The 13,763-nt window shown below is 35.1% G+C and overlaps 1 protein-coding gene across 4 annotated transcripts in view; it reads right to left on the bottom strand.

Moving 5' to 3' along the window:
• LOC307187293 (beta-adducin-like) overlaps nucleotides 1-13,763 on the bottom strand; it is a 396,022-nt gene that overhangs the window by 343,506 nt on the left and 38,753 nt on the right. For 2 of the 4 annotated variants that reach the window (XR_013828570.1, XR_013828572.1), the window contains exon 2: nucleotides 11,624-11,847. The exons of 1 other annotated variant lie outside the window; for it this stretch is intronic. Coding sequence is in view for 1 of the 3 variants with exons in the window: in XM_079923146.1 (XP_079779272.1) it covers nucleotides 2,097-2,105 (9 nt within the window). In the remaining 2 variants the exon portion in view is untranslated. Of the gene's footprint in view, nucleotides 1-2,096; nucleotides 2,158-11,623; nucleotides 11,848-13,763 lie in introns of all 4 variants that reach the window. One more of the 4 variants, XM_079923146.1, reaches the window with a different exon arrangement.

The raw sequence follows: 13,763 nt of genomic DNA on the forward strand, positions 1-13,763 counted from the left end.
AGAAGCTTGCACTAGGGGGGTGGCGACAGAGAAGCATATAAATAGGAAATGTGTTGAAGATGTAAAATTGTTAGAACTGGATAATGGAATAACTATGTAAGGTGAGAGAAGCCAGTATTGATCATTTTTAGGCTCAGACTTCTGTGCTTACATGGAAGGTGGTAAAACTCACCAAGATGGGAAATACTAGATTAGAAACAAGAAATCATGCTTGATTACTGCCTAGTTCTTTACATGCGAGAGAGTATTTATAAGATCAGGGGTTTGGTCTTAGGACATACTGAATTTGAGATGAGACTGAAACATTCTAGAGGAACGGGAATTTTGAGTAGGTAGTTGGATATATACATACATAGGTTTGGCGCTCAAAGGAGAGATCTGGTCTGGTGATATACATTGATGAGTCATTATTACATGGATGATAAATGATAACAAGGAAAAGGATGAAATTGCCTCAGGAGAGGCAACAGAGTGGAAAGAAAGAGAGACCCTAGAAACTCTGTTTATTCTCTGGGTTAATTTTAATGACTCCTGAGAATGAGATGAGGTGACTTAAGAAATAGAGGAAAAATAGGAAAAGCATTGTGTTATAAATGCTAATAGAAGAGTGTTTTGTGAAGAAAGGAATGATCGGTTCAATCAAATGCTGATGAGAGGTCAAATTTCAGAAGAACACTAAAATACATCCTTTAGCTGAAGAGACACAGAGATTATTAGTGTCCTTGGCATAATGGTGGGGAGTGTTTATTTAAAACATGACTAGAGTATCTCAATGAATACTCAACAGTAAATATTACTTCTTCCCATTTAATTATTGAAGAACAAATTCAAAGTAGTCACATCTTGCTCATGTTTCCAGTGTCTGAATCAGTATTTGAATCTAAAGTCTTTCACTCAATATACTCCACATACAAACCTTCTATACAATAGAGATTAATTTTTAAAAATTAGGGGAAATAACAGACAAAATGGGAAAATTATGCATATTCCTATGTTAATTATGGGTCATTAAGAAAAGAATGAGAAACATTTATTAATATTTCTCTTGCCCTTTTCCCCATACGTATCTTGTATACTGTTTCTCCATCTGGTTAGTTCCAGCTAACTTCTACCATTTCTCTACTGGCAATTAGGTCAAGAGAAATAAAGTCTTCCAACCCGGAACTAACTGAAACTTGAAGAGAGCAATTGAGAAACTTGCTTACTAGAAGAATTACTAGTAAGAACAACCAGATGGAAGCAAGCTAATAATCCTTTAGCAAGAGAAAGTAATCACCTGAAAAACAAATACACTTAAAGAATCTAACCACTATTTAGAAGATCTCGGTTTACTAATTTCATATTTTGTATTTGGCCAGATTTCATCCAAATTTCCCTGCCATGAATAGCATCTGTATAGACCTCACCTATGTCAATTATATTCTTAGTATCATAGTTAATAAGAATAATAAACAACAGATAGAAATATCTAAGAATTACTAGTACCTTTTTACAACTGCAAAACAGATATGTCTTATGAGGACTACTGTTTGATGAATAAGTAAACATATATTCCAATAATACTATTATAGAAAAAAATCTGTATGCTGCATTTCAATAATAATACAGTGCTTCATATTTGACAATGTACTTTCATATACATTTTAATAATGAGTAACATTTGTCCAGCGATTTACAATGGGGTTTCACATTGTCTAATTTAAGCCTTATAACAACTATGTGAAGTGAGTATTAATACCCTATCTTGCTGCTAAAGAAATTGTGACTTGGAGGTGTTCAGTGATTTGCTACTTTCACTCAGGTAGAAAGAAGAAAATCAGGGATGCAACTCATGACTACCGATTACAAATTTAGGGCAATTTCCACATGCATAGCTACCTAAAAGAATTCTTGCTTATCTTAATTATTTCTTCAGATATGGCTTTATTTTTTCCCAATATTTTTCAAGATTTAGTTAAATGAGAGTAGATTTCTCATGTTTCTTATGTCATTCTTCAAATACTACAATCACTTCACATATTTATTATCATATGCTACCACATCCACTGTATGCAACAGATATTGCTAATTTTACAAGCACCATATACTTAGCATACCTCTTCCATACCTCGGCATCCAGGTTGAAAGTTTGTTCTCAGGTATATTCTCAGGTATATTCTATATAAATATTGATAGAAAATAAACATGCTAGAAAGCAGCTCCAATTTTATTTTTAATTCCAAATAGACACATTCTTTGTTATTACTGATATTTGCAGTTAACGGATAATACATACTTATAAAATTAAAAGATTACACCATCCTTGTTACAAATGAATTAAGACAGAAATAATTTAATCGCAGTATAAAATGCTTTTAAAATAATATACTTGATAACACACGAAGATCAGAAAGATAAGAATAAATGAACACCATTGAATGAGTTTTCAAAGTCTAAAATGCTAATGAAATTTTACAATGTAGAGAAACAGCTTTCAGGAACAGGTTTAATCAGATTCTGGTTTCTATAAAATTTGAGGTTCATTTTTAGCAATTGGGATAAGGTGATGCAAAGTGTCATTTAAAATAACAATCCAAATGCTTCTAATAAATATACTTTAAAATGTTCTTAGAAGAATTTGGAAAGTAGAATGTCACCTAATATTCAAGTTATAAGCTTCATCATTCATAGATTTATGGGATTTTCCATAAAATTTAATTTCAAACATTCTTCCCACAAAGAACATCATCTCATATTTTCATCCATAAGCAAGCTTTACTGTAACAGTAAAGTAGACTGTGATTCTCCCAAGGAAAAAGTGCATTTTGAGGACAAAAAAAGTTTTACTTTATAAAATTAAAAGCATTTGTATACAGAGATATTTTATTGAATTTCAGTAATGGACTCGGGATAGTTAAGAAGGGAATTTGTATTTATTGAGGGCCTACTATGAGCCAATAAATGTGCTGGGCACTTCAAATACAATATCCGATTGGCAGACTCTTGTTTCTGGTCTTTTACCAGCTTTAGGAGATCCAGGATAATGAACTTCAACATTAAAAAGAAAATAAACTTGCTAAGTATGTTACTAGTTAACTATAGGAGCAATACTCCGGGATGATTTTCCATTTACCATCCATACCTATCCAAAATACACACACACAAACACACACATATACATAAAAACACACAGTTATCTCTTTTAGCTTTACAATTATACATCATTTATGGAACTGATTTGACACTTTATCAATACTATCTGATTGAATACTCAACACCCCTGAGAGATATCAATTTTAATCTCAATTTACAGTTGAAAAAATTGAGGCTCAAATAAATGATCCTGCCATGGTCATTCAGCAAGTAAATTTATAGTGAAAATTTGAACTCAGTGTTTCACAGAATGTGCCCTTGTAAACACTATAATATATAGCCTCCTGACAGATCTTAGCAGATTCCAGCAGTAAAGTTCAGGGACCGATCAGCTCTCTCCCCTAGAGGAATGCAGTCCTAAATCCGCAGTATCTTTGGCTCAGCCTTCCTTATCTCTGTCAAAGCTGCATTGCAAACCTCTCTATTTCTACCCTGCCAATGTTTTATACAACCCTAATCCTTTTTTTTCTAATTATCACCAATTTTCTAAATGGGTAACACATTTTCATAAATTTAAAACATGCCAAGGAATATTCAGAAACCAGGATTCAAAATCTGGGAACTGTGCTAGAAAATACATATTTCTTCACTTATATAATATTTCATGTCCTGATTTAAATGTTTAGTGTTCATTCAGGAACAAAAGTAAACTTCTATCTGACTCCCACTATTAACTTCAGTGTATAGTTGTAAACTTTTTTGCAAAGTATTTCTCTTCTCATATATTTTATACTTAATTTCATTGTAGAACAATAAAGCAGGAAAATGTGTATATTATTTTTTTCATACAGCACACTATAAACATTTACTATTTGTCTTAAAATAGATACAGTCAATTTAAGGGGGATTTTCTCTTTTCCTTGAGCTGATTCAATGGTAAACAACAGAGATACATACTCAGATCAGAATGACTTAAGATCTGTGGTGGTTTGGCTGAATGAATTGAAAAGTATATATATATATATATATATATATATATACACACATATACACACACACACACATATATATATATATGTGTGTGTGTGTGTATATATATATATATTTTTTTTTTTTTGCAGTACGCGGGCCTCTCACTGCTGTGGCCTCCCCCGCTGCGGAGCACAGGCTCCGTACATGCAGGCTCAGTGGCCACGGCTCACGGGCCCAGCCGCTCCGCAGCATGTGGGATCCTCCCGGACTGGGGCACGGACCTGCGTCCCCTGCATCGGCAGGCGGACTCCTAACCACTGCGCCACCAGAGAAGCCCAAAAAGTATATTTTATATTTTACAGATTGTTCCAAAGCCAGGTGAGGTTCTATGATTCCTTGGGAAATAATAACAATTCACAGAAATTATTGCAAAATAAGATTCTGCAAAAGAACTTAGATTGATAAGTATTAAAGGTAAGCAGAAATATGGCATGTATAATTTTTTTAAGTGTTTCAGAGGATTGTGGCATACAGACTATCCCATTTATCCCTGCCTCCTAGTACTAACGCCTTCATGCAATACCCTCCTGTTTCTTGTGTGTGGGACATGTGACTCACTTCTAACAACAGAATATGGCAAAGGTGCAGTGACAGGATGTCACATCAGTGATTATGCTACATAAGGTTTTAACATCTGTCTTACTAGAGATGCTCCCTCTTGCTGGCTATGATAAAGTCAGTGGCCATATTGGGGAAGTCCATGTGGTAAGGGAGCAAGGGTGGCCTTGTGTTAACAACCAGCCATAAAATGAGGGCAGCCCTTGGCTGACAGCCAACAAAGAGCTAAGACCTCATTCAGCCTGGAAGCATTCCCTCCCCAGTTTAACTTAAGTTAGACTGCAGCCATGGCCAGCACCTTGACTGCAGCTTTCAGATGAGATACTGAAGCAGAGAACCCATCAAAGCCATGCCCAACTCCTGACCTACAGAAACTATGAGATAATAAACATGTTTTATTAATCCAAGGGTTGGTGGTAATTTGTTACACAGTAATAAATACTTGAAACAAGGACTACTTAGTGAAAGAAAAACATTGACTTTGTTGGGATCTCCTATCAGAACAGCCATCCTAGGCAACAGACAGATTTTGTCTCCTCTACTTTAGCATTTTCAGTTGAGAAACTCACAGACACTCCATAGACAATGAACAGTAAAACTGTCAATCTTGTTTCTGAGTATAGTCTGAATACTTGGGATAAATATAAATATATTTTATTTAGGATTAGATCTGGTTGTATGCATAAAACATACCAAATAAAATTGGCTCAGAAACAAAGGATTATACTTTCTTGTAAAATCAAATCCAGATATAGACAGTTCAGGACTGGTTTGTGGGCTCCATTGTTGGCAAGCTCACAAGCACTTTAAACATCCTCTCATTATCAAAGGTGACTGCTTTAGCTCAAGGCAAACAAGTGGTAGAAATAAAGGGAAAGGGAGAATTATCAGTAGTCATAGACAATGCTTTTCCTTACATTTAATATGACAAAATTTAGTTATACAGCTACACCTAAGTTCCAGGAAGCTATAGAAATCTAGTCTCTTAACAGGGCTCGTTGTCATCCCAAATAATATTACAGTTTTATTACTAAAGAGGAAAAGAATGTTGGAATTCTGAGAGTCAATTAGCAACCTCTACCACATAATTACACTTCTAAAGTGATTCAGTCTTGAAGAATCCTTTAGGTATAAAATTAGGTGGCATAGATAAAAGTGTTCCTGAATTATATTTATAGTTGTACAACCAGAGCATGAGTTAATAATAAAGCAAGATAAGTAGTAAGTGACACCATTTAATTTATGATAATTGAATTATAATAATTCATAACTGTACTCAAACCTCTGCTTTTAAGTTGTCACATATGCAAAAACACTATCCTAATGCTAAATAAAATCAATACCAAGCACTCAAGATTTATAGATTGACTCCAAATAATGTGGTATAAGAAAAGTTAGATTATACTTTCAAAACATATGGATGGCCCTAATATGTCACGTTTTAAATAAATCATCATTAATAACTGAGTCTATTTCTTTACCACTCTTCCCACTTTTGAACTAATTGACTTTGGATAATCTATGTACTTTTGACCAAAGTGGGACATCAACAACAAAAACAGAAAAAAAACAGGGAAAAGTAGCTGATAAAAATACAATTAGAGATGACTGCTTTTTCAGGGGACCAAACAAATGCAAATGATTGAATAAATGGCCTGTCCTGAATATTATATTGATCTCTGAGAGTTATTCTATTATGTTCTATTATTGTTTTATTTGTCAATAGTCTTATAAAGGTAAATTTTTTATATATAACAATTCTATATCTAGGCACTTATTTTGGGGGGTAAAAAGTATGATGTTTTTATTGCTGCAGCATGAATGATCATGAAAAAATATCAACAAGGCAGCTGCTAAACTGTAAGGGATTAATAATTTATGGTATAAACATACAATAAATACTTTTCAGACTTTTTAAAAGATGAGGTTGGAAAAATAAATTATGTTTATAATGTATCATTAGTTCAACTAATATTTATCTAGTGGTTCTTTATGGATTATCTTCAGGAAAATCTCCCATCATTGAACTTAAAACACTCAGTGTTATGAGGCTATTAATATGTGATCACTTTTCCAACATGTGTCACTATGACATACTATGAACGAAATACTCATTAAGGGAGAGTTAGAAATAAATACAAAAATCTCTGCTTAAATATGTACCTTTAATCTTATTATAAAATTATAATAAATACAAAGATGAAAAATATTGACTATAGTATAAATGAACTTAACAGAGTAGTTAATTTTGAGGATAAGTAACAGCATAGAAGCAATAGAAATTTGACTGGTGAAGTTTAAAAGGAAGAATCTTCTAGGCTAAGGAAGCAACATGTGGTAAAGCTTAGCCATGGAAGCTTTGGTTACCACAGAGTGTGTGCTCTGTGATTCCAGTTTTGTAAAATTATGTTGATAAAGGTCTGAAAGGATAATAAATACTATCCTAAGTGATAGCTTTATAAACTTTTCATTTATTTGTTTTAAATTTGTCTTCAGTTTATCTATATGGATATTTGGATTATGTTTCATTGAATCTAGATTGCTTTCGTAATGAGAAAAGGCACTTTTTGCGGGGGGGGGGGGGGTTATAAGAAAAAATATTCAGCATTAACATGGAGTAGATGTGCCCCTATATGCTCTCACAGTGTTATGCTTCCCTCTGGAATAGCATCCTTCATCAAACTGTGTTAAAATGACTATTATGTTCATCTGGTACCACTAGGAGACTGTGAGGTCCTTGAGGGCAGGAACTTTTCATCCACCCCTGGGCCTGCCATGCTCATTGTAAATGGCACAATCATTCCTTGTACTTGTCCCTCATAAATGCTTGTACCTGGGATCAGATTTCAGTCAGTTTGAATCCCAGGTTCACCATTTACTACCTGGTGTCTTAGGTCAAATTACACAAACTATACAAAGCCTTATTTCCTTTTATGTAAAATGGGGATAACATTAAAATCTACAATGTAGGTATGTTGTATTAAATGAGATGAAGCACACACAGTGCTTAGAAGACTGACTGACACCAATTAGTCAATAAATATTTTCAAACATCTCAACAACAGTCACCATCATCAATTTACAGTTTAAAAATGTCCAGCAACAGCTTCTCAAAGGGCATGCAGTACTATTAGTACTGTTACTGTTATTCCTACTACTACTAAGCCACCAAGGATTTATGGTCCTCATTCTATTAGATTTCTACATCTGTCTTCTAAGATGAACACACATTCCCCATAAAGAAATTTCAAAGAAAGTATATACTATAGGCATCCTAGATTTTTTATAGCATGGAAAAGATTTAGCAAGGAAAGAAAGAGTAATAAAAGAAGAAAATAAGAGTGATATGTAGAAAAAAATAACATATTCTACATACCAAATTCTGTATTAACTGTCTTAGGTTTTATTTATTTTTAAAATTAAAACCCTATACATGTTAAATTTGGAAAAGTAAAAAAAAAAAAAAAACACTATATATATGAAGAAGAAAATTCAAATTATCTGTATTTGTACCATCATGTTTCCAGCAAGATTTTAGTACACCCCCTTCCAATCTTTGCTACATAAAAGTGACAGTGTAATTGGGAGAGGGACAGGAGAAATTTGGTGGCAGTTTTACGGATCCACAGCCTTTCCCCAGAGTCCTCATCCTATCATAAAAAGGAAAATCAGGGATGATACTTAATACAAGAATTATTAATTAATACTTAAAGAACTTGCAACCTCAAAATAAAACTTAGCACAGTGTGAATGGATAATTAACAAGGCAACAAATTTCAGTGGAAAAATATTAAAAATCATGTCACTTCACTAATTATAAAAAAGCAAAACATGTTACATATTTCGCTATTAAGTAATAAAGATATACTTTCATAAGAGGATTCTGAGTTGTCAAGGGTCCGTCAATAATGGTGATGGGTAAGTAAACAGTTAACATTTGTTGAGTAAATGAATGAGAAAATGATGGGCCTGCACACCAACAATAATTTCCAAAGGAAAATTTGGCAGTAAGGGTCAAGAACTTAACAATGTTTCAGACCCTTGGACCCAGAAATTCACTACCTTATACATATTTTAATTTAAAGATTATATATAGAATTAATTATGTATAATTATATGCATAATAGGAATACATAATATATGTAGAATTACATATATATAATTTATGTAATATATATGATTTAGAAAATCACCTTAGCTTACAAGTCAATGAATTGTCAATGCACTTGTGTAACCACTATCCAAATGAAGAAATAAAGCATTACAAACCTCCCAGAAACCCCTCTCATTACCCTTTCCAATCACTACCCTCTCTCTCTTCCCAAATTTAAACACTATCCTGACTTCTAAAACTAAAAACGTTCACTTCAGATGGTGACTAGAGCTAAAATTTAAATCTAGTTTTGTCTGATGCTGAAATTCATGTTCTTTCCATTGTGTCATCCTACTTTATGTATGTTACAGGCTATGTAACTGTAAAATTGTATCACTATAGAACATGTAAAACATGCTTAACAATATAAAATGGATATCTGGTACCTGGACTTGGATTTCTCATATTGTTAGAAATATGGATCAACAATTCAATAAATATCATTGATTATCTTCTGGTCATGTACTAGTCTGGATGCAGTGGATACAGAAGTGAAAAAAAAAGGCACGGTATTGCCCTTGGAAATTTGCATTTTACTGTGAAATGAACACAAAGTAAATAAATTTAAAAAGTAAGTTCAGTGTCTGCTGAATGCTGTAAAAAAAAGTAAACACACTTATGTGATGGGAATTAATGAGGAGAAGCAGTGGATGGAGGATAAGTAGGTAAGCTAAGCCTGCAAAGGAGCCCAGCCATGTGCCAAGCCTGATGAATCAGACTCATTGAAGGGCAAAAGCACTAAGCCAAGCAAAGCCTCCATGTTTTCTCAGAGAAAACAGAGCAGGGCAGCTGAGCCTAGTGAGCAAAGGGGAGAAGCTATAGAATGCACTCAAGAGATAAGCAGGAACTGGCTATGCAAAGACTTAGCAGAGGTGGGGGGATGTCTGCGTTTAATTCTATGGTTTTATTTAGCAATGTCTCAACTAGTATTAGTCTTTAGAAGATCATTCTTACTTCTGTGTGGAGACTGAGCTACTGCAGAGTGAGAATGGAAGTGAGAAGCCTACTGAGGAGGATAATTAAGTGACCTAGGCAAGAGATACAGTGGCAAGGACTACGATGGCAGCCTTGGAGGTAGGGATTGCTAAGGGCATGGCTGATGGATTGGAGGCAGATGCAGTGGGAGGGATTAAGGATGCTTTCACGGATTTGGGCTAGAGTGACTGGATGTATCACTCTGGGGAGTCACACTGTTACCTAGTGAAAAAGTTTACCTGATTCAGGAGACGTTACAATAGATACACACTACAATTTTCAAACAATTTGTTCTTTACAAATTAGACAGTCATTGCAGTTTTCCTATTGACACCATCACTCATTTACATTAATGCTGATGTGCTTTCTTAAGTGAGAGAGTGAGCGGTGGAGCTAAAAACAGCACACAACTACTGAGCCGTGTGCCACAACTACTGAAGCCTGCACGCCTAGAGCCCATGCTCCGCAACAAGAGAAGCCACTGTAATGAGAAGTATGCACACTGCAATGAAGTGTAACCCCCGCTCACCACAACTAGAGAAAGCCCACACACAGCAATGAAGACCCAACGTAGCCATAAATAAATTAATAAATAAAATTAAAAGAGCACGGAGAATGTCCCACACATGTGAATGCCACCACATGTAGTGGTGTGTGTGTGCGTCTCTGTGTGTGAGAGAGAGAGAACTGAAGGAAGGATGGAAGGAAGGAAAGGAGGGAGGGAGAGAGAAAGAAGACTGACTATGAAGATAGTGTGTTTGCTGTGATGAGATGGGATTGCTAGCAAACATCTGGCCTAGAGGTATCAAAGAAAGCGATTTTAGAGGTTTGGAAGTCTGGGCCTAATTTGGATATAGTTTTATTAGATGAAGTATTTATGCCTTTGATTTCAAATACAGTGTGCAAAAGTCAAAAACAATACAGCTTGAGGTCTTATTCTAAATTTAAGAGTAATAGTTTGTGGTTTAGGATCTAAAGCACAGGTTGATGGTAACTTCCATTTATACAAGAATTGAGGATTGAGACAGGAACCAGCCCTGTGTAAGAGAGATTGTGATTATTTTAAGGTTTATCAGGATGCTGCCATCTCAAAAGGTCATGAGGCTACCTGGTCAGAACAGCTTGAGGACACTGGTATCTGAGACTGTCAAAGGTGGGGGTATTATAAAAATTAAAATAAACTTAGAGAGAGTAGATTAAGTGTTAAAAAAAAGTTCACCCTCAGTTGTATTCAAGCCTGATCCAAAATAGTAATATGTGCCAGAAAGGAATTCAAACCAAGGATTTCTCTGGAGACTACCTCATAAGAAATTCAATTTAACTTTAAATTGATATAAAAACATAAAGCATTAGAAACACTTTAGACATGATTTAGACCAACACTGTTTTTAAAATATGAAATTATAATAAGATCCATTTCATAGAGTAAGACATTCAGTTCACCTTGGTGCAAGCAAGTAGTAACTGGGTAACCTCTTATATTACCTGAGTCCCTGTTTACCTTCTTTCCCAAGACACCAAAATTACTGCTTGATTTCATCAATTCAGCAAAAGTCAGTATTTCTTGAAAATTTTAAAACTCTTCACTAAGTGAAAATGACCACTTAGTTAAATCAAAGCATCCACCTGTACTTGCCCCAAGAAACACACAAATGCAACACCAACCAAAGTGAGCCAATGAGAGTACCACAAATAACTGGCAAGCCTTTGCCCTTTCCTCACCTTCCAAGCCCAATGGCATTACTAAAAATAAAATTTTAAATTAAAATTAAAAAATGAAAGAAAGAAAAGTAAAAAAAAATGGTGGCAACTAAATGACAGATGCCAACTTACTGAATAAAACTTGAGTATCCTGGGCTTCCCTGGTGGTGCAGTGGTTGAGAGTCCACACGGGTTCGTGCCCCGGTCCGGGAAGATCCCACATGCCGCAGAGCGCTGGGCCCGTGAGCCATGGTCGCTGAGCCTGCGCGTCGGGAGCCTGTGCTCCGCAACGGGAGAGGCCACAACAGTGAGAGGCCCGCATACCGCAAAAAAAAACCACAAAAAACTTGAGTATCCTGCAAGAGGACAAATAGAAGTCCTTTGAAAATGACTGATCTAAAAAAGATTAGAAGAGAACCTGCAGCAAATTCCCAAGAATGTTGATTTTCCTCTGATAGTCTTAAGGTTAAGCCTCATTCATTTGATGTGACAGAGAATGGTACAGTTATTTCAGACCTCACAGTGCTGAAGCTAAAAGCCAATTTAATTAGCATCTTTATCTGGCCACTTGGACATTTATTACTCTAGAACAAGATTTCAAAATAGCAGTGAATTCTTCTAGAAGTTTTAAAATGAATATTTTTATTCTTTCTGCACATTGCATCAGTAATTTTTTTAGCTCTTTAGTTTTCTAAGTGTATCTTCTATTTCCTACACTGTCATTTGTTCAAGATAACGCTTTCCTTCTCTTTATAACACAGAAATAAGGGAAAATAAAATTATATGAAAACAAACTTTACCCTAGATTCACTTTAGGTGTGTTTTAGGTGAATTTCAAAAATTGCCTTAATACAGAAACAGAATCATCTTTGTCTACACCATAGGCCATAGTCTCTAACAGTGGCCCTGTATGATGTTATTTCAGGTGAGCCAGGGGAGGAATCATTCAGTCCTTTCCTAGGTACCATATCCAGTTCCATCGTTGGCTACCCATAATCAGCTACCCAAATTCTTCTCAAATGAATCAACTCCTGTCAGTTTTCTCTACCAATGTCCTCTCTCTAATCTCACTCATTCCTCTAACAATCCACTTTTAGTCAATGCATAGCTAGAATGTCATTATTCTGAGTCTATAATTAGCCCAATTATTTTAGTAGCTTTACTTTCCCATGGAAATGTTTGCTTGGGGGCAAGAGCACTTACAGATGACAGAATGGAGTTATCTGTGTTTGTGCTTAAAAGAGGTGATCATATTGATATCTATGAAATCTCCACTGAACTGCATACAGTCAGGGGGCTACAGATAAGGTACAAATCCCCAGCCATGTACCTTCTCCTTGGCCCCTCAGTGGTCAAGGTTACAAGGACAAACTGAGGGCTTTGAGATTCTGCTTCTAAAAATATTCTCACTCACGTATTAAACAAACATGCTTGAATGCCTAATATCTGCAAGGCACAGCCAAAATATAAAAAGCAGCAAATTCTGGATGGACCACATTTCTTTGGTCTTTATAGCAAGGCATATTTTAGAATTTTGGTGCCTTTTACCTTTCAGTTTACACATTTTATGTCCCCAGTGTTGATAAGGCCAGCTACTGCTTGCAAAATTCCTTCTTTATTTGCATTAAAGAACAGCATGGAAGGTTATCTCATCTAAACTATTTCATGGATAGTAAGGTTATAAAAGCAATATAATTTTAATAGATTTTAAATATTTATATGATAGAGGGATTTTTTTAAGCTATTCTTAGTATCTCTAGCTATATGGCATTTTATAAGTATCTAGAGACTGAATCTGTAACTTAAGTAAACTGAGATTTTTGCTTTTTTCATTAGTGTTAAGCACTCACACTACATCAAAAATATATACAAATCCACAAAGATTACACCATTTAGATTAATTTTTTTCCCTGAATTCTATCCAGATCTTTTAAAGCACACACACATACAGCCATAATGTCTTAATTTGGTATCTTTTATAGAAATTAAACTGTTGCTGGATCCAGTTCTAATTTTCATATTCTTTTAAATATGTATATTGTGGAAATAAATGAAAGTCACTGAAATGAAAACAGAGGCAATTCAGAACTTGCTATCACAAGGGAGTTAGTCCATCACCTGTGTTTGGCAGAGACTCAAGGCAGGCGGAGGAGTGGGACAATTTCATAAAAAAAAAAGGACAGGCTTCAGGTATGCTTGATTGGAAGTTGTTGGCAGGGGAAGCTGGAGCATGGCTAACTAGAAGCAGGGCCTCTTGTGTGATAGGTCTGGG

The sequence above is a fragment of the Stenella coeruleoalba genome (assembly GCF_951394435.1).
Source record: "Stenella coeruleoalba genome assembly, chromosome: 5".
NCBI lineage: Eukaryota > Metazoa > Chordata > Mammalia > Artiodactyla > Delphinidae > Stenella > Stenella coeruleoalba.